Below are 21,024 nucleotides of genomic sequence, written 5' to 3' on the forward strand. Positions count from 1 at the left end.
GATATTCGAATTTTGAAAAAAAGGTATTCGGACCCTCCAGACGCAACCTCCTCATACACTAAGTCTTTTTTTTTTGGCAAGAACCGAGCATTACGAGGTTTCTGCAATGGTATTTAAACAGTCCACGTCGGCAGCCTTTAGTGTCCCTTTGGGATCGGAGACGTCACATCTAAACCCCTTATCCTTAGGTGCAAAGCCATTCCCATAGCCTTGGTATTCTCCCCACTGCTATTTACCATAGCACCAATGGGTTTCCCGGAGTAGTTAGGAAGTATACTGAACTTAAGCCGCATCCTGCGCGCGGACAACGTGAGCCTACAGACGGGCACTGACTCCCTCGAAGGCCTGCACGGCACACTCCAGCTTGTCGCCGAAATGGTGAATCAATGTGCAAGGAGCTGCAGGCTGTCCTCCTCACCACAGAAGTCCAAGCGTCTCGCGATGAGAAGGCGCCGTACCCACTAGGACGTTGTCGACATCAAGGTTATACTCGAGGGGCGCGACATGAAGTGAAGGAAGTATATAGAGATCCTGGGCCTGGTCATCCAGGCGGGCAGCACGGATAACGCAAAGCAACATCTACCAAAACTCCCAATGAAGTCATTCATATGGTACACAAGGTCACGAAACGACACAGAGACATGAAAAAGTGCTACACGGTCAGGCTAGTCCAACCCTTGGTCCTTTCGCGCACAAACTACGCTGTACCCTTTGTAACAATGAGCAAAGTGAGCAAGTTGGATGTGCTCTTATGCGAGAGACTGAAACAAGCACTCTGATTACCTATACGCGCATTCAATAGAAACTGCTCTGTATGGGGCTACATCATACCGTGCAGTAACTGACTGAGGCTCAGTTGTGAAAGCAAGGGTAATGCTTTCTCACACACAAACAGGTCCTAAAGTGAGGCCCAATATTATACTGGTTCCGGGACAGCTGTCTCAGGCACAGGCGATTGCGGAATCGCGGCGTCAACACGTATTGGTGCCCCCGATCCCGTGAAACATGCATCATGGTCGCAGATAGGCAAGAGCATTAAATATTGCGTGCTCTCGAATCTTCACAGCGACGTTCACCAACGCAGCCATTGGGCAAGCGGTGTACGTCCCAGTCGCCTACAGTGAAACACCGGCCGTTATTGCCATCTGTCGGGTTCGTGCGAGTGTCGCTGGAGATCGCGTATTCTTTTTTGTTTTATATCTTCGAACACTGACGGCTTGACTGCGAGCTTATTCCTGTTTAGCAGTGTCACTGTTTTGCTGTTTGGCGGTGTCGTTCACTTTATCTGTTCCAGGCGATTACCCCGACGGTGCTCCAACCTAGTTGTGTTACCTGGAACACATTCGCCTGCCTCCCCTTGCCCTTACCTCCATTACTGTTCTACCCACCCCACCTATGCCACACGGTGACTCGTATACCATATAATCCTGATGTCGTAATCTCGTATGAAGTCGTGCTTCCTCACACCGTCGTAATCATCATGAACTATGCGTCCTGTATTCCACTATGCGCAACTTCTCCCTCGCGTCATATTGCTTGCGCAAATCGCACCGGGGGTAGAGTACCACATTTCGGCTTGAAATTGTGAGAGCTCCTGGTATGCGGCTCTTGTTTTGCTTCCTGCCCTTTCAGACTTTAATTCGTTAATGAAAATGGCTGCTCCCACTTTCCACCTCAGCATGCTCATTGAGCTACGGCGTCTCTTTGCCTTGTGTTGGGATAAATTCGACCTTGGAGGTCGACCCCTACGGCAGATGGCCGTTGTTAAGCAGCGGAATAACACAGGCGATGCGAGCCCAAACCATCGGCGGCTCTTATGCATGTCGCCTACCTATTTCACCTATCAAGAAGCTGATAAGATGCTTTCTCGTAACATCATTGAGCGTTTTCGCCCTCAATGGTATCTTCGTTGTTGTCAGCAGAAAGAAAAACAACCGTTGGAAATTTCCAATAATTATTGGCCCCTCAACAAATTTACAAATTTACGCGGTTGCCTCCCGTCAATTTGAGTATTAGCTTAATACGAACACAGTGAAAGTCCCTTCGCGAAAGCGTACTCTGCTATGAAAGAAAAGCCGGTTTTGTTCGAAAACACAAGAGTGCCACTTCGGTTAACTCTCGCTGTCCACCAACGGCGCCCTCTCATGCCTGCAATGATTACTAAAAGCTTCAAAGACAAGAAATTCTGCAAATGGTGCTACTTATGCATTAGGCGGGAACATACTTTAGTTTTAGTTTTAATGGACGATGCTTGCAAATTCCCTGATTGCTTCGTGTCTTGTCATGACCGTACATTTAGATGGCGAGGTAATTAAACCAGGGGCAAAAAGTGGGCACAGGTAGTGTTGGGCCTCAATGCACATAAAGACATAAAAAGTAGAGCTTTACTTTCTGTAATACTTCTTGCTACCAATGCTTCATTGTTCGGGAAAAAGTGAGATATGCTTTCGAGTGACGTACGCAATACAAAAAGTTTTGAAGCTGATGTGCGTTTGATGATCATATAATTTGTTACTAACGTGAGTACTGGCCCAGCGCACACAAGACGCTGTTGGGAATCCTACTCACCTGCCGACTGGCGTGGCGGGTTTCTGCTGAGACAGAAGGGATGCTGCCCTTCGTCGCCGCCGTGCGCGGTGGACGGTCACTATGTGCACCGGGGTGGGAACCTGCGGGTCACCAAAAGAGTGACAAACCATTCTGTGGCACGGCTGCGGCATTTCTCGTCATGAGTAGAACTTGTTGCTGGGCGAGTTGGTTGGGATTTAATGAATACATTGTTGCGCAACCAGGAAAATAAAGACTTAGGAGGGCAACAAAGAAAAGATAGGTCGAGTGCTGGACCTCTCCATCTATCGTTTCTTGCTTGCCCTCCTATGTCCTTATATTCCTGTTAGGGCAACAATGTATTCATTATTTTTAGTTCTGCTGGTAATGGCGCCTCGTGAACTCGACCTACAATGACTAGGCAAATTTTGGCGAAGATTGGGAGGAGTTTATTACAGGATGTCACGGAAAAACAGGGATTCATGCGCAATTCTTACAAACGTCCACAAACCATTCGCAATACACGTTCCGTATTTGATATTTGTTCACAAACACCTATAGTTCACGTATTCTTTCTTACAAGAAATGTGGCACATATGTTGCACGTACCCAGTCAAAGGTATTGTGTCACGTTTCCAGTTTTCGTCCTCAATCACCTGAGTCCTCACAATGACATACTGCGACTTTTACTGGTTACGTACACAGGCCAAGACACTTCTCTAGCACACTCTGCTGACGGTTAAACTTGCTGCCAAAGCAGTGGACGACCATTAGACCGAGAGGATACATATCGCACAATTCGCGTCCAGCTGGTTTCTTACCCGTGCTATTGCTAATGCCGGCAGCACATTTTACTCAAATCCCTGAGTAGGTTTGTCGCAAGTGAGAAAGTAAAAATTTCTTAGCCACAAGCCATTCTCATTTGAAAGGCACCACACTTGCTTCAAAGCCCGCGAACGAATACATGGGATTTTATTTACCCTACATGAGAACGTACACACGTTCAACTGTGACCTGTATTACGACCTGTATAGGCGCTCTTAGACTCCATATTCGCCAGGGACACGAAATTTCCAGTTGGCTTTTGTATTGCGCCACGTCGAAAGCCGTTTCATTGTGTTCCAGGTCACGCTTAACGCATTCCCTGCAACATTTGTTTTGGGGTCGCCGCATGCCTCGCCTCTCAGGGCATCACAATAATACTGAATTCACTGGCTTCGAAACATAACTTTCCGTTGCTGCAAGAAGTGTATAGACAACTCTTTAGGGCTGCATACACTTGTCAGAACTTCCACGCTTAAATAGAAAAAAAAATCGAAGATTAAGATGCTCCCTAATGCGAAATTTGAGTGCAGCTGTATACGTGTTCTCATTCGCAATATATTGCTGGCGCGCACAATGTACCTCGTGCGGCGCGTTGCAAAAGGAGTAAAATGTGGCGCCACTGCCTCGCTAATCGGGAGATACCGAAATGCAGCGCGTGTATGACGCGTGGGCACTATTCACAGGAGGCGCCGCACAGTCACCTCAGCTCATGAAGCCCTTTGTTTCCTTACAGATGACGCGCGTGTCTGGCACCATCTCGTAGCCATTGTAGTCGCATTACCCATCTTCCACGGCACTACACTTTTGTCTCAGGTGTTCACCATACTCTCCTCTTCCGCTTTATTCTTCCCGCTCTGTTCGCTATCGCCATCTTTCATTTCCGCTCCGCTCCGCGTTCGCTTTCATTCTTCATTTTGTTAGCACCGTTACGAGGGATAACACTGAGGCTAACTGCAGGAACGGGCAGTGAAGAGCTGCACTCTTAAAATGTACTTGTGCACCAATTTAGCCCCTGCCTTAGGAGAACATTTGTCCGTTTCTTATGCATAAAAGGGCTAAGTTCATTATGGACCAAATACTCTATTTAGACTTTTTTCCTCTTACAAAGCTTGCCGTTAAACGAGCTGCTGTCAAATGCAATTGTATAGTGGGTGCGAAGAATAGACGCGATCAAAAACACAGACTTCAAAATTTGGTGTTTCTTCGTATTCTTAGCGACACCTTTTCGTTAACGTGAATATCGAAGAAAGCGAAAGTTCTGACCGCGCGAAGGAGATAGGCTACAGTTGGAATTCCACGTCTTTCATTACTATCTTCACTTTCTTGAATACCATGAACGTGTAAATTAATGATCCCATAGGCTTTTTCTTCCTTCAATGGATATTTTTGCAGTTTCCCCCCCTTCACACATCGCTGCGGGCAAAGCGCGTGCGGCGCGCGCATGACACACAGGCCGCTTGTGACGGTTTTTTTGGCAAACATACAATGAATCTCTCGGTGCGTTGTATGACAACAGCTAGAATACAAGAAAGGACGTTTCGGCTCCCCTGAAGAGGGACTTGTTCACAATGAAATCGGCGACGTGCGGTAGAATGTTTAAATGGCTTTAAAATATGACGTAGGCAGCGCGTGTTAATGGGGAGGAAGGTACCGTTATTGCGGTTGAGGGTGCTATCTGTCATCTGGATTAGGAGGGATTCCAAGTGGTGATTTGAAGTCAAATTTTGTTCTTTTTCTAATATCTTAGCGTTATGCGAATCACTCCTGTGGCCCAAGTCACCTGCACGTTCTGCCAGTACGTTTGATCCGACTTTCTTCTTTTTCACATCGTTGACATGCTGCTTCAACCCCTGTTCGAAATTGCCTGTCTCACCGATGTATGTAATGCAGTCGCAATCTTCCCATGGTATGCCGTAGACGATGCTAGGAAACTTTGTCTTCGGGGGCTTGTCTTTCACGTTTACCAGCCGATGGCGTAATTTTTGGGACGGCACGTGAGCTACCTGGACGTCATAGCCGCGTATAACGCGGGCTAAGACCTCATTCACACCGGGCCCATACGGTACGGGGGCGCGTTTTCTTGGGAGCACCCAGTCAGGCCTTGGAGACTCCGACAGATGGCATTCCACCGAGTTCACGAACGACCTCGCGTAACCACATGCCGAGAAATTTTGGTGCACTTCTTGTAGGTCAGCAGCCCGGATTTGTGGCGTTGTGCAGATACGCATGGTTCTGCCCAAAAGACAGGCTACTACCGATCTCTTCTGGGGCCGTATTCTGTAGCGGTTAACTTTGGAACCGGTTCCTTTTGGCTGTTGCCATTGGTCGGCGCTTCGTTGTCGTCATCCCTGGTGGGCGGGACGACAAATTTTGTTGACGTCACACAAGTTGCCAATCATCTGGAAAGGAACCGGTTCCCTGCTACGAGAGGAACCGCGGAGAAGTGGTTCGCTCGAGGGTCGCGCGCTGTGGCGAGCATGATGTCGAGTGTTGCTAGGGCAACCCTGGCTGCCGGCTAGTGTCGTGCCAGCTGACGAGCCGGCACCTAGACGACACGAGACAGAGACGGCAATGGCGGCTCCTTTGGTTGTGTTGCTGGCGAGCGCCGAAAGACAACGACGCGACGAGAGGCAACGACGCGACGCGTTCGCCATGGCCTAAGAAGAGTTTCGAAGGCATTTTAGGCTCTCCAAAGACATAGTGCGACGTCTTTGCGATGAGCTGGAAGAACATCTCGGGCTTCAAAGATTTCGTGGTGTCGACACTACGATGAAAGTGATGTGCGCGCGTCGGTTTTCTGCCACCGGGAGCTTTCCAGTGCGTCGGGAATCAAGAAGCGATTTCACTGTCGCAGCCTTCGGTCAGCCGGATCATTACAGCCGTCGCCAAGGCCATTACGGTTGCGGGCAAAGAAAAACGATGGGTTAGATTCCCATCCACGGCGCAACAGAAAGCCGTCGTCAGCTGCTGGCACAACACACACGACGCCTTTGCTAGGTAGGGGTGCTCCTCCACAAATGAAACGAGTATTTCGCGCTGCCTCGCTGAAACATTAGGACCCAGCCGCCTGTTTTTGTGCGACGACATCGTTTCGGTTTCGGCATGCGAACAAGTCCGAAACGTAAACATAGCGAGGCAAGTTGTTTGCATAACGTATGGCACACCACCTAGCGATTAAATAAGAAAACAGCACAAATAAAATTACAACTCCCAGTAGCCGTCTGCGCCGCAAGCTCACATTTAGTACTGAAAATTATATTTGCAAGTGTTCTAAACAAACCAATGTTTTTTTATCAAACCAGCAACATCCTTCAATTGCTATACCGTCCCCCAAGTACAAACAAAAATGATGACGTGATCTTCCGGCAGACAGCCGCTCTTTGATTGGTTCCCCTCACGCCGCCCCGTTCCACTCTTTCTCCGAGTGATGAAGTCCAGACGTAACAGACAAAGCGAACCGGTTCCAAAGCGAACCGCTACAGAATACGGCCCCTGGTTAATCGGGTGCACTGAATTAAACCGCAGATACGTGCGTGTGTGTGTGCTCTTTTGTGCACAGAAAATGCAAGACTGCTCCGGTCGCGTTTCACGAAGACGTCCAAAAAAGGAAGCTCACGGCCGTTTTCTTCCTCGACTCTGAATTGGATAGACGCTTTCATCATCATCATAGTCAGCCTGGTTACGCCCACTGCATGGCAAAAGCCTCTCCCAGACTTCTCCAACTACCCCGGTAATGTACTAATTCTGGCCATGTTGTCCCTGCAAACGTCTTTATCTCATCCGCCCACCTAACTTTCTGCCGCACCCTGCTACGCTTCCCTTCCCTTAGAATCCAGTCTGTAACCCTTAATGATCATCGGTTATCTTCCCTCCTCATTACATGTCCTGCCCATGCCCATTTCTTTTTCTTTATATAACTAAGATGTCATGAACTCGCGTTTGCGCCCTCACCAAATCTGCTCTTTTCTTATACCTTAACGTTACACCCATCATTCTTCTTTCCATAGCTCGTTGCGTCGTTCTCTATTTGAGTAGAACCCTTTTCGTAAGCCTCGAGGTTACTGTACCGTTCGTGAGTACTAGTAAGACACAGCTGTTATACACTTATAGTTTTAATGCGATTCAAATTTGACAAAAATGAAAAAATTCTTCTAGCTGAATTATGCAGAAAACATCGTCTATGTAACGTAGACTCGGGCGGCGAGTTGGAAGAGGCGAGTGCTCGATGCTCAAGCCATTCCATTAATAAATTTGCTGAAAGAAATGGAATGGCTCAAGCCATTCCATTTGATTTGTAGACCCAAGGCACAAAGGGTTGTGCTTCTCCCTTCTGTGCACTGACGTTTCGGCGCCGGCGCTCTGCGGTTTGCGAAAAATACATAAACCTAACGTCCCGATGCGACCAATTGTTGATTTTACTCGCTGTCAAGTTCATAAACCGTTCAAATACCTTCATAAGATTCTTACCCCTCTCGTTGGTAGAGGTACCATCCACGTTCGCCCTTATAAAGGCTTCATATGCAAGATTCGTCATTTTACTCCCGACGATCAATAAGCGCTTGTCTCGTTCGACGCCGTGTCACTTTTTACAAGTTGCACCGCTGCTCTGGACGATGACCCTGCCCGACAAGAAAGGACACCCGTCGGCGTTCCCGACTTGAAGAGGCTGCTTCTGTTCTGCCTGGTGAACACGTACTTCACTTTTGAAGGCACCTTCTACAGGCAAGTGCGCGGGAAACCGATGGGTGCACCTATTCCGATAATTGTTGCAAATTTAGCAATGTAATGGCTTGAGCGTCGAGCACTAGCCTCTTTCAACTATCCGCCCAGAGTCTTCCTACGTTACGTAGACGATATGTTCTGCGTAATTGAGCGAGAAGAAATTTCTTAATTTTTGTCGCATTTGAATAGTATTAAAGCGTCTATCCAATTCACAGTCGAGGAACAAAAAGACGGAGAACTTCCTTTTCCGGACGTCCTCGTGAAACGTGACCGGCGCAGTCTGGCATTTTCCGTGTACAGAAAGAGCACAAACACAGGCAGGTATCTGCATTTAAATTCAGTGCACCCGATGAACCAGAAGAGATCGGTAGTAGCCTCTCTTGTCGGCAGAACGAAGCGTATCTGCACAATGCCACAAAGCCGGGCTGCTGACCTACAAGAAATGCACCGAAATCTCTCAGCATGTGGCTACCCGAGGTCATTTGTGAACTCGGTGGAACGCCATCTGTCTCAGCCCCCAAGGCCTGAATGTGTGCTGCCAAGAAAACGCACCCCCGTACTGTATGTGCCCGGTGGCAGCGAGGTCTTAGCCCGCGTTCTACGCGGCTATGACGTCCAGGTAGTTCACGTGCCGTCCCAAAAATTACGTCATCGGCTGGTAAACGTGAAAGACAAGCTTCCGAAGACAAAGTTTACTGGCACCGTCTACAGGATTCCATGTGAACACTGCGACTGCGTATATGTCGGTGAGACAGGTAATTTCGAACAGTGGTTGAAGCAGCATGCAAACGACGTGAAAAAGAAAAAAGTCGCACCATACGCCTGGGCAGAACACGCAAGTGACTTGGGCCATAGGATTGATTGGGATAACGCCACGATATTAGAAAAAGAAAGCAATTTGACTTTAAGACACCACTTGGAATCCCTCCAAATCCAAATGACAGATAGCGCCCTCAGCGGGAATGACGGGAACCCTCACCCCCCCCATCTACACGGGCTGCTTACGTCATATCTTAAAGCCACATAAGCAGTGTATCGCAGGTCTTTTATTTCATTGTGAACAAGGCTCTCGTTAGGGGAGCCGAAACATATTTTCTTGTATTGTTTCAGTGGGCGGTGTCGTTCTTTTTACCCATCTTCATGATGCCCCCCGACCAGGCTGGCTTCCGTCAAAACTTCGACGTCATACCAACTGCTGTTTCAGTTGCGCTCATGGTTTTGTCTTATTTTTCACACAGGCACCTTGTCTTTATTTGTAAAGACGAAGGTTGTTGTGGTGGCCTCTATTCTTTTCAAATGTACTTCTCAGAAACTTAGGACCACCTGTTTCGAATGCATCCGCTTATTTTGCACGAAAAAGGGGATATTGCATTTGTTGCGATAGGTCAACTCTGTATTCAAAAAATCTTCTTCCCGTGTTTTTTTTTGCGGTTATATGAAGTTCGAAGCAGGATGCAATAGACTCATACGCAATGTGTGTGTTACTTCTTTCCGTATGCATCGCGCAATTCCTCCAGAATTTGTTTTTGCGCACCCAAACCTTCAAAACATTCGCTGATCACGCGTATGGGTTTCGGCGTCAACCAACATTCACTTTCATGTGAAATAGTCTTGTTGTCCTTGTGTATATAATTTTCAAAATAAAAAGCGTGTGCTCTATACTTCCTGCCGCTATTTTCAGGTTCACGATGTCCCAGTGTTAGATTTCCTAATATATTATTATACGTACGTGGCAATAAAATCAGGTGTATTCCTTACGTCTTGTGTTTTTCGAAGCGAAAACATACTTTACTATTCATACATGCGAAGATATCACCTGCGGTTTGTATCCCTCCTATGAAAGAGCAACTAAAAATTTAGAAAGTGGAAGATCCATGAGATATGGAATAGTGTTGGCGATCTCTTGTTATTTGTCTCCACATGCGACACGAGAAGAAAAGAGAACATAACTAGTTCTTTCTGCTTTAGCACGTGAAGCGAGGAACCAGTGTTCGCGTACCATTTATGTCCAAACAAAATCTAACACCGCGCATTCTACAACGTGACCGTCGTAAAACGTGACTACGAATATGCAAAGCACCTTACAATTAAAAACAGCCACTGGAAGAATGAAGCTGCAGAAATACGGGGTGATAATTCTCATTTTTTTGCGCAAGTTTAAAAAGTCGTCTGTCGCAGATAGCGTAATTCTAATCCTTGAGCTGGACCTTACTTGCACGAGAAATCGGAACATATAATAAAGCAATAAAGATGCGCTAAATAACTTGTTAATTACTTTATGGCAGATATTACAACTTACAGTTCCAAGGGGCTGAGCTTCTAAGACGTGCTAACTTGGAATGCATTTCTAGAATGGTACCTGTCTGGAGATATGCGCCATTAAACTCGCCGTAGAAATGCGCTGTTGTTGCACATACTTTTTATTAGACACACTTTTATGCACTGAAGTAGAAAAGTAATCGGAACGCCCATGTGGTTCATCCCATATTTAGGCAAATACTCGAAACTCATGTCATCCTAGAGATTCATTTGAAATGGATAAATATTGCAAGCTCACCGGCTACAACTCGTAAACTGAAATATGTGCACTAAAATATTAATTTTACAAGAAATAGGGATTTTCTCTTAATTAGTTGAACATGTGTTTCAATTTTTCGTGCTAATAATGTCCGCCTCTTCGAAGAACCCAGCTCAAGGGCAAACAGGATAATATCTTGCACAGGCAAGGTATAAAAATTCTTGAAAACTAAATATAGTTACCACGTACACAAAGCAGCTTTAGCTAGGGAGTTCCTAGGCTACATTGAACGCGAGCTCCATTCCTATACATTGGAATTGAGATGTCCTTTTCCTCAACGAACGCTGCACCAAATTTGATAAAATTAGTTTAATATAAAAGAAAACACACAATAAAGTTACTCTAATAAATGAATTATTGATTTCGGCCGTCAATGTTGCTACACAAATCATAGAAAATTTCCCAATAAAAAAACTAAACTCATGGATTCAACTTTGTAATTGAGCAATAAAAACGGCATTGCTGTTGCGTAAAATGTATTTAATATTACTGCTCAAGTGAACCAAATTCATATATATTACGCAATACTTGCAAGTATACCACTAAACTGCGAGCCAAAATTTTGCAAAACGATTGTACACATTTTAACAAATCATGTTAGTTAACTTATACTTATAACTTCTCGTTTGTATGCTTCTAATGAAGACAGGTTACAGAACTTCGATATCTTTTTTGGTTGAGAGGCGCGGATATGTAAACTTCTCGGTTCTATTTCCATGTAACTTACCAGTTTTGGGAAATTTTCCAGAAAACTCACAAGCCCTAAATGAAAATTTAGTTTCCAACAGTCACTAGGGTTGAATGATCTGTTCCAAAAGCACGAAGTTCGGTTCAGATCCCTTGAGCTCAAAAGCTTCTCGGCATTATACATGTCATTGACTTGGGGGATTGGAAGTGGTCGCGAGCCCAAGGGGAAGTTTCTTCCTAGGTAGAATAGTAAACCAGGCGATATGGTGCTGATTGGTACCATTGAATAACTTGTGCAATTCTGAAAATTCTGATTCATGTTGGATGGGTAGCGCGAAAGGCTACACAGAGCGAAAGACGCAGAGCAAAGTTCTTGGTCCAGTCGCTCTTTTCTGCTACCTGTAAGTATGCAGAATACTGGAGACAGACTTGCATGAGGAGGATTCGATCGGCAGGGGTTGTCATACCTTGATGACGGTCTGCCTGGGTGGGAATCGCCCGACGGGGGCGTGTGGTAACGGCGGCACAGGCAGCGGCGATAGCGGTGAGTGAGCCAGCACCACGCCAAGGACGGCCGCTGTGCCCGCTATCCACAACGGAACCACGTGTTTTGCAGCCACCACCAGGGGAAGGCCCCACTCTGTGCGGGAGACGTGCAGAAAAATGGCAAAGTGAAAAGCACGTCTGATTAACTCTAGTAGGCGGGAGACTGTTTTTAACCGCCATAGTTTTTCACTACTTTACCGCGTTTCAAAGGGGATGCCAATGAGTCACCTCATCGTAATGAAAGAGCTCTTTTGAACATGTTCTCTTCTGCCAAGCTCCCGCGAAAATGTCTGCCACGTAGGTACGACACGGAAGCACCATCATGGATATGCGCGAGATGACAATACCTTTCCGTTTCCGGCCTACCTCATGGTTAGAAAAGTAGGGATAGAAAGATTAAAAGTGCTTGCTTTATCTATTTGATTGCGCCCTTCATGACGTCTACTTGTTGCGACGAGAATATGGCCACGTGGACTTGTTTATCTTTTTCGTGTGACCGCTTTTCATCGTCCAACAAATGTTATCGCTCAGTGCTGTCGCCACCTATATCCAGCTCACCGAGGAAGCCCGAAAGCTCGGCCGCTTGCGCATCTAGAACCAGCACGTGACCTACAGCCGAAACTACAGCCTTCGATGACTCTACCTCTAGTACGAGGTACGAGCCCGGCGGCCGTGTTTGGGTCTGGACTCCGATACGCCGGCGATGAGTCAGCGAGAAACTGTTATGACGCTATTTCCTACACTGTAAACTAAAATTAGCCGAGATGGGAGTTTTATGAGCTTATCAGTCCCAATACCTCGCATGCCCCAACTATTACCTCTGTCATAGCGGAGTGAAAACGGCATTTCTTCATTATAGTCCCATAGGTCAGGGACGGAGTATAAAAACGACATGACCCGATTATACTCCCCACGGAGTTTCAGATCACGGGGTTTGAAACTCCCCATGGAGTTTTAAATAGCGACGGCCTGTGTGCGTGCCGCACGTCCATGTGAAGCTTGTTAAGCTCCAGTGCCTTCACTGGTTATTTCATATGAGCACTTGCCCAGAGAACGAGTCGTCAGTGCACCGAGCAGCTGCAACGATTGATTAGTGCTTTGTGAGAACGTGTCAAAGTTATTTGCACTGCTCAAACGCGCCGGCCGTCTTCCCTGGGTTGTACGCCTGAAAATCTGGCAGAATGTTTTCGGTGTCCAAGTAAATGCCAATGCGACAACAAGTCGTGCGCCTGTGCAAAGCATGTTTTGGCTGTGCACGGCCGCTCAAAGTGCGAAAGCCCGCCGTTTGTACATTCGATGCAAAGCAAGTCGTGGTATACAACTGTCGGCAGCAGTTCACAAACTCACGGGCAAATTGCAGCAGAAAGTGCGACTTCTCCGTCACAGCGACGTTTACTAATCGAAACAGACGACAAAGTGTATCACGCTGCCTCCTCGTTGCGTCACCTGCAGCCGTCGCTGCGGCTTCGCCGCAAATCCTATTGCGAAACCCAGTACCCAGTGTCCAGTTGAACACCTGATTATGGGCCCAGTGTCACGCGCTGGATGGTGGGGCGCTGGGCAGGCGCGGCATACTTGGAGGCGCTGGGTATTGGTACGAAAAACAGCTCTAGCGCGTTAAATACGTGGCAGAGCTGTTTTAGAGAGCGTTTTATTGCAATAAAAAAGCAAAAATAAAATTCCTTAGACCAGGATTATATAGTCGGACCTGCAGATCCCAAGCCCAGTACTTTATCACTACGGCATGCCAGCACGTGGACATGAGTGGATAATTTGCAATGTCACAATCGAGAAGCTGTTTCGAAAAGATAGGTCTCGCGTAGACATGGTAGATGCGCTATTGCCCAGCAACTAATCCTCACGCCGGAGCCAGAGAGAAAAAGTTGTTCTCTTTGTTCAGTAGCATGCTCGGAAATGCCACAACATCGATTTTCACTTGAGATTGGTATTTTAACTGCGAAAAAAGTCCTAAATGAACCACTCACCCGGGACGCTGCATAAGCTGTTCCTACCGATTTCGATAGCCATTTCTTGTTCTTCATGCAAGGGATATGCAACGTTTCCTTAGTTCAATCGCGCAGTTCAATCGACACGTCTGTCTAGTCACATATATTCGTCAGAGAAGCGCAGACTAGTGATGGCAGCCTTCGGCGACAGCACATATACCTGTGTTTATGACGCGTCACATCAGCGCTCATTGCTTCTTGTACTAGCACTGTTGGCACAAAAAAAAAGATTTATTTAAGAACACCGATGCGAAAGCTGAAATATTCAGTGATTTATCCTTGTGGATTCCTGAGCCCCGGCGCGCCGATAGCGTGCGGACGGACTCCGCGGATGCGCTAAACCTGAGCCTCGGTAGGGACCGTTCTCGGCGCGGGTAGCTGGCGAACGCTAAAATGTGTGTATTTGAGCCTCAGAACATTTTTTTAGTACAATAGGGAAAGTGAAAGCGCACGAATCACCTCAGCTTCGTTATCGGTGCGAAAAATTCAGTCAGCGGTAGGCTTCAAACTCGGGGCCAGTTCGAGCGCGTCTGAACAACTTCTGGATTTCATGTCCACTCCACAACACTGCGACAACAGCGACAACTCCCAGTCAAATGTTACGTGCCAACTACTAAAAAACGCGGTGTCCTCTGCATTTGCGTGATTTCGTTAAGAATTTAGCTATCCGCCATTCAAGAAGGAAAATACAAAAAAAAACGAAAGTGATCTTCACTGCCAAGTATGCATGCAGAAACAGGGCAGCTTACGCAGCTTTATTCCAAGCTGCGACACGAAACAGAGTTTTATGACTCCAAAATATAACGTTATTTAGGACAAGATACTAGTATCAAGCGATGAAATTGTATAAAGCATTTATATTCAGCAGCGCTCGCCCTCGCGCACTGGAACCAGCGCGGCACAAACATAACCAGTCCAGGTTCCAGCGAGAACCAGCGCCCGTGCGCTGGGGAGCACACAAACCAGTGCTCCCCAGTGTCACGGCAGAACCAGCGTCTCGTCCAGTGTGATTGCACCGTTCTCGCTGGTGTCCCAGTCAGTCCCAGCGAGCCCGAGCGTCCCGAGTGCGATGCTGTTTCAAAAACCGCGCGAGTATCACACTGGAAGGCACTGGAAGACGCTGGATACGTATAAGCAACATACTTGAGCGGCGGCGATGTCCATCACATTCGGGAAACACCTGCTTTGCGCAGAATCCGTCGTGCAGCGCGCCGGAGTGGTTTCCGCGGCGATTCGTGTGGTATACGAACAAGCCCCTCCAAGCACGATGGGAATAATTCGCAGCCAAGAAGATGCAAACAAACGTCTATGCTCAGACCTCCTTCGTTTTACGCAACCGATGTTACTAAATATATATCGACGCGAGTGCCGCTGCAACGAAGTGCCGACTATTTAGGCTCCCCTTGCAGCCGCTGATATCGCTGGGAGCCACTAGGCTTTGAACATATATTCGTCAGGACAATTAACGTCTCTACAATTTGGTCGTTTCTAACAAAAATGCAGCTGGCTGTATTGACGTCGTTGGCAGCGATGAGCAAATACATACGCAAGCCACGCAAACCACTGCAACTCACGGTCGCTGTGCTTCCCGCTTATATAACGAGTCAACTTGTATCGCGCATCTCGAGTTGTGACTAAATTAATTTACTTGGTGCCTCAGGGACGGGCGGGCCACTTTTGAAATGACGGGCACTTTTGGAGCTGGCTACTTGTAAAGTTTAATGGTAAGAACACGAATTAGCCTAGACTTGAGGAGGGAATGGAACAAACTGGTACATAAGAAGCCGATCAATGAGTTAGCGGTAAGAGGGAAAATAGAGGAATTCCAGATCAAGCTATAGAACAGGTGCTCGGCTTTAACTCAGGAAGAGGACCTTAGTGTTGAAGCAATGAACGACAATCTTGTGAGCATCATTAAGGGGCGTGCGATACAAGTCGGTGGTAACTTCGTTAGACAGGATACCACTAAGCTATTGCAGCAGACGAAAGATCTGATCAAGAAACTCCAATGTATCAAAGCCTCTAACCCTACAGCTAGAATAGAACTGGCAGAACTTTCGAAGTTAATCAACAAGCGCAAAGACAGCTGACATAAGGAAGTATAATATTGGTAGAATTGAACAAGCTCTCAGGAACGGAGGAAGCCTAAAAGCAGTGAAGAAGAAACTAGGAATTGGCAAGAATCAGATGTATGCGTTAAGAGACAAAGCCGGCAATATGATCACTAATATGGATGGGATAGTTCAAGTGGCTGAGGAGTTCTATAGAGATTTATACAGTACCAGTGGAACCCACGACGATAATGGAAGAAAGAATAGCCTAGAGGAATTCGAAATCCCACAGGTAACGCCGGAAGAAGTAAAGAAAGCCTTGCGAGTTATGCAAAGGGGGAAGGCAGGTGGGGAGGATCAGGTAACAGTAGATTTGTTGAACGATGGTGAGCAGATTGTTCTAGAGAAACTGGCCACCCTGTATACGCAATGCCTCATTACCTCGAGCGTACCGGAATCTTGGAGGAACGCTAACATAATCCTAATCCATAAGAAAGGGGACGCCAAGGACTTAAAAAATTATAGACCGACCAGCTTGCTGTCAGTTGCCTACAAAATATTTACTAAGGTAAGCGCAAATAGAATCAGGAACACCTTAGGCTCCCGTCAACCAAAGGACCAGGCAGGATTCCGTAAAGGCTACTCAACAATAGACCATATTCCCACTATCAAGCAGGTGACAGAGAAATGTGCGGAATATAACTGTTGTATCCTTTTTTATTGTTTCAGTTTCGTTTCTTTCAGTGTGCATATCGTCGTCGTCATTCATTATGATTTCCTATATAAGTGGCTGTACTGTGACGAATAAAGAGAATGTACATACTAGGCTTGCGTGGTCCAGTGTCATGCTTCTGGTCTGAGCCAGACACCACATATTGGCGACGAGGATGGGATCAGAGCCATGCCGCTCGGGTGTTTTCCAGAACCGCCCCCTTTCTTACCTGCACCCGGTGAACCGGCTGTGCCTTGGCAGCACTGGAAAGGCATATTCCTGAATTTCCTCGAGGCCATTGGCGGCGATGAACTGCAGCCCAAGCGTTGAAGGGCAATTCTGCTAAACTCTCTCGGGGTTGAAGGCCAGAGAATATTCTACAGCATCCTTGCACAAGGAGCAGACGTGACTGCGGACGCCAAGGCCGAGTACAAGGACGCGCTTGCTGCACTGGATACGCATTTCGCGAGCGCTACGAATGATTTGGTGAGGTAGCGCCGGTTTCGCCAAAAACGACAACTGCCTGCTGAGACCTTTCAAGTATTTAGAAGCAGTCATCGGGACCTTGCGCCTACTAACAATTTTGGCAGTGCTACCGATAGCATGATTCGAGACCAATGACTGGAAGGCACTTCGTCCCGAACAACGCGTGAACGCATCCTTTATGAAGGGTCTTCGCTTACACTGCAGCGTGGTGTTGACATCGGGACGCAAATTGAGCAAACGTAACAAGAGCTCGGGGAATTCGCGCATAGCTCTGTGAAGAAGATTTAAGATGTGCGAAAAAGGTCAGACTCTGAGCAAGAAAGTTGCTACAGGTGCGGCTCGTCATTGCATATGGCTAACTCGACTGCATGTCCGGCGAGGAACAAGCGTTGCCACTCTTGTGGGAAAATGGGTCACTTTTCAAGCATGTGCAAATCGAAGAAAACGAAGTATGCCGTTAGAAAGCCCGAGAAGGCCAACGCCATCACGGTCCTTCAAGTTGGTGACCACAATGCTTCGGCGAAAGATATTCGAGCCAACATTTCTATCGAGAAGATAAGACTGTCGTTGATTGCGACATAGGCGCTACAGTTTCTTTGCTCAGTGAAGAGCACTACCAAAAATATCTAGCCAACACCTACTCGTTGCGACCGCCGACTGCCAATTTGTGTAACTATTCCTGAGAACAAATCAAATTAAGCGGTTGCTTCTTTCTGATGTATGTTACAAGGGAAACATAGCCAGTGTGCTATTTCATGTCCCAACCAAGGGCACATCGCTGCATGGGGTTGATGCCGTTCGGAGCCTGGGAATCACTATCAACGGCTCAACCTTGAATTGTGGCCAGGTGACATGCCCTGACTTACTACCTTCAGAATTCGCGCACCAGTTGGCGCACTTGTTCACGGAACAGTTAGGGCATGTGAAAGGCTTTGTTCACCATTTAAAATGCCGTTTATCTGTGAAACCAGTTTTTGCGAAGCTCCGATGCCCGCCGCTCACGCTACGGCAACAGGTATCGGTGGAGATACAACGTCTGCTGGCCGAAGATATAATTGAGCCCGTCGACGCATTGGAATGGATTTCACCGGTCTTTGTCGTGAGGAAGAAGAACGGTTCAATTAGGTTGTGTGAAGTGAACCTACGTGAAGTGAACAAGGGAGTAATTGCCGATGCTTTTCCTTTCCCGCATACAGAGGAACTACTTCATGAACTAGCCGGAGGAACGGGCTTCTATAAGCTCGACTTAGCGCCGGCATACCCTCAGCTAGAACTGACCCCGAAAAGTCGGGGACTAACCACCTTTATCACACACGAAGGGTTGTCTCGTTTTAAGAGAGTGTGTTCTGGCCTGGCATCTGCGCCTTCAGCCTTTCAGAGAATGGTGCAGTATATTTTGAAGGATTGTAAAGATGTACTTTGTTACACTGATGATGTGATTGTGTGGGCCAAGACAGGTGAGCACCACAAGAATCTACACCAGGTGCTAAAACAAATCAGTGATTCAGGTTTGAAGCTCAACCAGAAATACACATTTGCTGTTTCAGAACTATCCTTTTTAGGGCATACGGTGAGCTCAAAAGGGCTCACACCATTACAGTCTAAGGTTGACTCTATTGTCATAGTGCCTGCTTCTCCGATGTTGCCACTTTGAGTTCATTTGTGGTCTCGCTTGTTACTATGCTCGGTTTTTGCCGCTATTTGCTGATGTGGTCGAGCCGCTTGGAAGGCTCCTGCGGCCTGGACAACAGTTCACGTGGGATGATGAGGCTAAGCGTAGCGTCCAGCTTGTTAAGACAGCTTTGTCTTCAAGCCCAGTCATATAAATGTTCAACCCAGGCCTTGATGTAATTGTTACGACAGGTGCTTCTGATAAGGGTCTGGGAGTCGTTTTTCAGCAACGCGATGGTGACAGCGTACGCACGGTGGCCTTCGCATCGCGTGCCCTGACTCCTGCTGAGCGGAAGTACTCCATCGGGGAACGCGAGGCGCTTTCTTGTCTCTTCGCGTGCAAGCGCTGGCACGTTTACTTGTGGGGTAGAAAATTTTTGTTGCGTACGGACCATCAGGCACTGGTGACGTTACTTTCAGCTACCGGTACAGGACGTCGACCTCTGCGTATATCCAGATGGTCAGCTCGACTTTTGTATTATACCTTCGACATAGAGTACCAAAAGGGATCGCAGAATGTCGTAGCCGATGCGCTTTCATGCCTACCTCCTGACTGTGATTCGCAGCAGACGATGTAGGAAGAAATTGTGTCCGTTGTATCACAGTGCCTAACAAAGGAACGGCTGCAGGTGGCCACTGCTGCAGACAGCACGCTGCAACAGGTTGTTGTACACGTGGTACATGGTTGGGCGCCTAGGAAAGCTTTGTCATCAGAAATATTGCCGTACTTTATCGTGCGGTAAGAGCTTTTTTTCGTTGATGGCCTTTTGATGCACGGCGAGCAGGTAGTTGTTCCGAGTGAATTAACCTCGCTCCTTGTTGGTTTTGCGCACGAAGGTCACCCAGGAATTGTCAGCACGAAGCAGAGATTACGTGACCTTTACTGGTGGCCACGTTTGAATAAACAGGTAGAAGAAGCAATTCATTCTTGTCATATCTGTCAGGCCGCGGACAAATCCGCTAAACCGTCGTTTGCACCGCTGCAGCCGGTGACGTTTACAGCGCTACCATGGCAGAGGTTAGCAATGGATATATTTTTTTTAATTCGAAAGCATGCCCTTAGGCATAATACAAAACATGGTAAAAATACACGTACAGATTCGACTCGTGCAAAAAACCTAGGAGTGAACGATGATGGGGTCCATGAATCCAACGTTCAAGGTCGGGTGGGCGGCCACGCCGAAGGCCTGTTGCCCGGAGGTGGCGGAGACGGCTTAGGTGAAGTCCTGGGCACGTCTATAATAGGTGTGTCACTGTCACATTTTGGATTCCTGTGTTGCAAAATGGGCACGATGAGCCGTAAGGACCATGGTACTGTTGTGGCCAGACAGCGGTCACAGACGGGGTGAGCGCGACCCCGACACGTAGCCTCCTTAACGTAACCTCCTCTCGGCGGGTTAAACCACCAGGGAGGTCTGGCCCACACGGAGGTATGAGAGCTCGCGTGGTACGTCGGAGGTTTTCCTTTTCCTGGGTCAGTCGTCCACAGGCGTCTTCAAGAAAATGTGGAAGTGGGTATGTTCTCTGTGGGTTGGCTGCCATATCTGGTTCAAGGAGACCCGGCAGGGCTGCTCGAGGCACCCACTGGACGCGTATGAGGATATTCGTAGTGGCAGCAAGACGGTGAATGCTATCTGAGAATAGAGTGGACCGAGACACCCTACGTATGTCGTGGATAGCTTGAGTCGAGTCTGTGCGAATGATGAGTTGAGGGTATCGAGCATGTTGAACAGTAGGTAGCAACGCGGCCAAGCCGTCTCGTATGGCAGCAAGCTCAGCAAGGTAGGCCGGTGGTGCAGGATCGGCAACATACGAGCACGTTTGGCCTGCCTCTGGTATCAATGGACACACGAGAGCTGTGTGAATTATGGTGCCATTAACACTGGCATCAGCGTATGCTACAAGAGTCGCATCGTCTTGATTGTCATCGGCGCGATGAAGGCGGGAAACATGGGTATTCGCCTGACGAGGAACCGGGATATACAGACGACCAAGAGGCTTATTGTCACTTAATTGTACCCTTTTCCACGGAGCTACATCGGGTCTCGTAGATGCTGGATTGTCTATTTCGTGTCCCATGTACCGGGCTAGTGAAGCAGCCGAGCCGAAATATGATGGCTTTAGGGAACGTGCGCATCGACGTTGGTGTACGAGTTCGTCAATAGTGTTGAGTTGGGACTCAGCCTGTAGGGT

At 47.6% G+C, this 21,024-nt stretch overlaps 1 protein-coding gene across 2 annotated transcripts in view; it reads right to left on the bottom strand.

Annotated features, from left to right (window-relative positions):
• LOC129387016 (uncharacterized) overlaps window positions 1-21,024 on the bottom strand; it is a 403,253-nt gene that overhangs the window by 237,240 nt on the left and 144,989 nt on the right. For both annotated transcript variants that reach the window (XM_055075645.2, XM_055075644.2), the window contains exons 2-3: window positions 11,827-11,999; window positions 2,569-2,669 (exon numbers count right to left, since the gene is read on the bottom strand). In XM_055075645.2, coding sequence (XP_054931620.2) covers window positions 2,569-2,669; window positions 11,827-11,999 — 274 coding nt within the window. The remainder of the gene's footprint in view (window positions 1-2,568; window positions 2,670-11,826; window positions 12,000-21,024) is intronic.

Source organism: Dermacentor andersoni, chromosome 2, assembly GCF_023375885.2.
Source record: "Dermacentor andersoni chromosome 2, qqDerAnde1_hic_scaffold, whole genome shotgun sequence".
Classification (NCBI taxonomy): Eukaryota; Metazoa; Arthropoda; class Arachnida; order Ixodida; family Ixodidae; genus Dermacentor; species Dermacentor andersoni.